The following is a 1711-nucleotide window of genomic DNA, read 5'->3' as shown; positions in this document are numbered from 1 at the left end:
CAACAGAGGATACTGCGCACCATACAAGAATCACTTTCAGTGAGTTCCGATGAATTACGAATGATGACTACAAGGTGGTTGCTCTCGGCAGAATTACTGTACACAGTGGTTCAAAATGAAGTATTGCAGATCTTGTTCCGTCGGTTGTCGAATAAACCGAAACTGTGTCTTCCTTCGCGTGATATATTCTATGCATTTGCTGATGGAGAATTTAAAATATTTGTTGATAAAGTTTTAACAGATCTCCTGACAGAGTTCGATTCATTGCTGCAGTTGCCGTTTCTCGCCGTACTCCATGATCTTTGGACAAATGCTGCAAACATCTTGTGACTGTGCTTTTCATTAACTCAAAATGGCGTTTAGTGAAACTTTCGCTTTTGGGGTTGCCAAATCCTCACGGACATGCAGCCACATTTGTTGCCGATCTAATCAAGGCAAGTATCCATTGCCGGTACGGCATTGACATGGACCGCTTCTCGCGGTTTACCGTGAGTGATACAACGCCAAGCACAAGGAATGTGTCGGATCATTTCAGGAACACTAATCAAGTTGACTGTTTGATGTACCTGCTCAGTTTGTGTCTGCTGTAAGGACTTTGTTTAAAAGAAAACACAACGGAAGGGGGAGCTGTTATTGTGACACCCGGCGGTGAATTCAGCGAAGGGAAACGAGTTAGTCAGAAATTACTCAACTTACCACAATTTTTAAATCCACTCTGCGCCAAGCAAAATTAAAACAGTTAAAGAATTTGTACAATCTTCCCGCTGTCAACATTGGAATTGGCGCAAAGACTAGAGTCGGTTATGCCGTCAATTTGTTGCGACTTAGTGTGTACAACTATTACACCTTTTTCAAATTTTTCGAGACCGCACCTCTCACCGATTAAGTGATTTGGTCTGATATTTCATCGGAGGTGTGGAAGCTGATTACTGAAGTGGAAGGGCTGACAGGTCAGCTAGCTCAATTCAGTCTTGGTGAGGTGCAGCGTGAAGGTGTTTCTAGCTCTTACGCCCTTCTTTCCGCAAATTGTTGGTAATGGCTGTGGATGCGAAGTCGAATTTCCCGGTGTCGCTGTATTAGCCAGAATCTACGTCGCCAAACCAATGTCTTCTGCAACACAGGAACGCTTTTTCAGTCTTAGCGGCTACGTCGTGAGTGACTTGCGACGTCGTTTGGATGAAAACCGGGCAGAGATGATGTGCCTAATGAAGGTGAACTGGTCAGAATATAAGAATTTGCTCAACGAATGTTAGATTTAAAATCTACAGGTGACCACAACTAATATCAGAATATATATTATTTCATTGATTCAGTATCTATATTAATATCAGTATCAATGATACCACCTACACTAGTGAATCAAGGCCAACGATACATGAAGAAGTGCCTTTGATATGAACCCCTGACCTGGGTGACCTGCGCAATGTGGTTCGCGAATCGGCTTTTACGGGTCACGAACAAGAGTTCGATGCTTTTACCTTTACGTGGAGGAACGACACTGAAGAGACCTTATCTGGGTAAAGGTTCTGATATGGACCCTTTTCTCGTCGGAGTCACGACGAAAGCGCTTCTCCGTAAGGCGGACCGTGAACCAGCAACCTTTGTGTTGCACATTGGCGCAATATTTAAGTTAACTCAAGTCGACTACCCCGTATTTGTCGTGGGCATCTCCGATCGAGCTAGAGGGTTTCATCTTCTTGTGATATTTACT

General features: G+C 43.7%; 1 protein-coding gene across 1 annotated transcript; it reads left to right on the top strand.

The window, feature by feature from the left end:
- Positions 1 to 1035: 1035 nt before the first annotated feature.
- Positions 1036 to 1253, top strand: PPTG_21544 (hypothetical protein; the record flags this gene model as incomplete). Its single annotated transcript, XM_008898345.1, has 2 exons — positions 1036 to 1065; positions 1122 to 1253. 2 exons carry the CDS (start codon positions 1036 to 1038, stop codon positions 1251 to 1253), a joined length of 162 nt encoding a protein of 53 aa, XP_008896593.1.
- Positions 1254 to 1711: the final 458 nt, after the last annotated feature.

Source organism: Phytophthora parasitica, assembly GCF_000247585.1.
Source record: "Phytophthora parasitica INRA-310 unplaced genomic scaffold supercont2.6, whole genome shotgun sequence".
NCBI classification, from domain to species: Eukaryota; Oomycota; class Peronosporomycetes; order Peronosporales; family Peronosporaceae; genus Phytophthora; species Phytophthora nicotianae.
The sequence above is the reverse complement of the archived record's forward strand: the minus strand, read 5'-3'. Positions and strand labels throughout refer to the sequence as shown.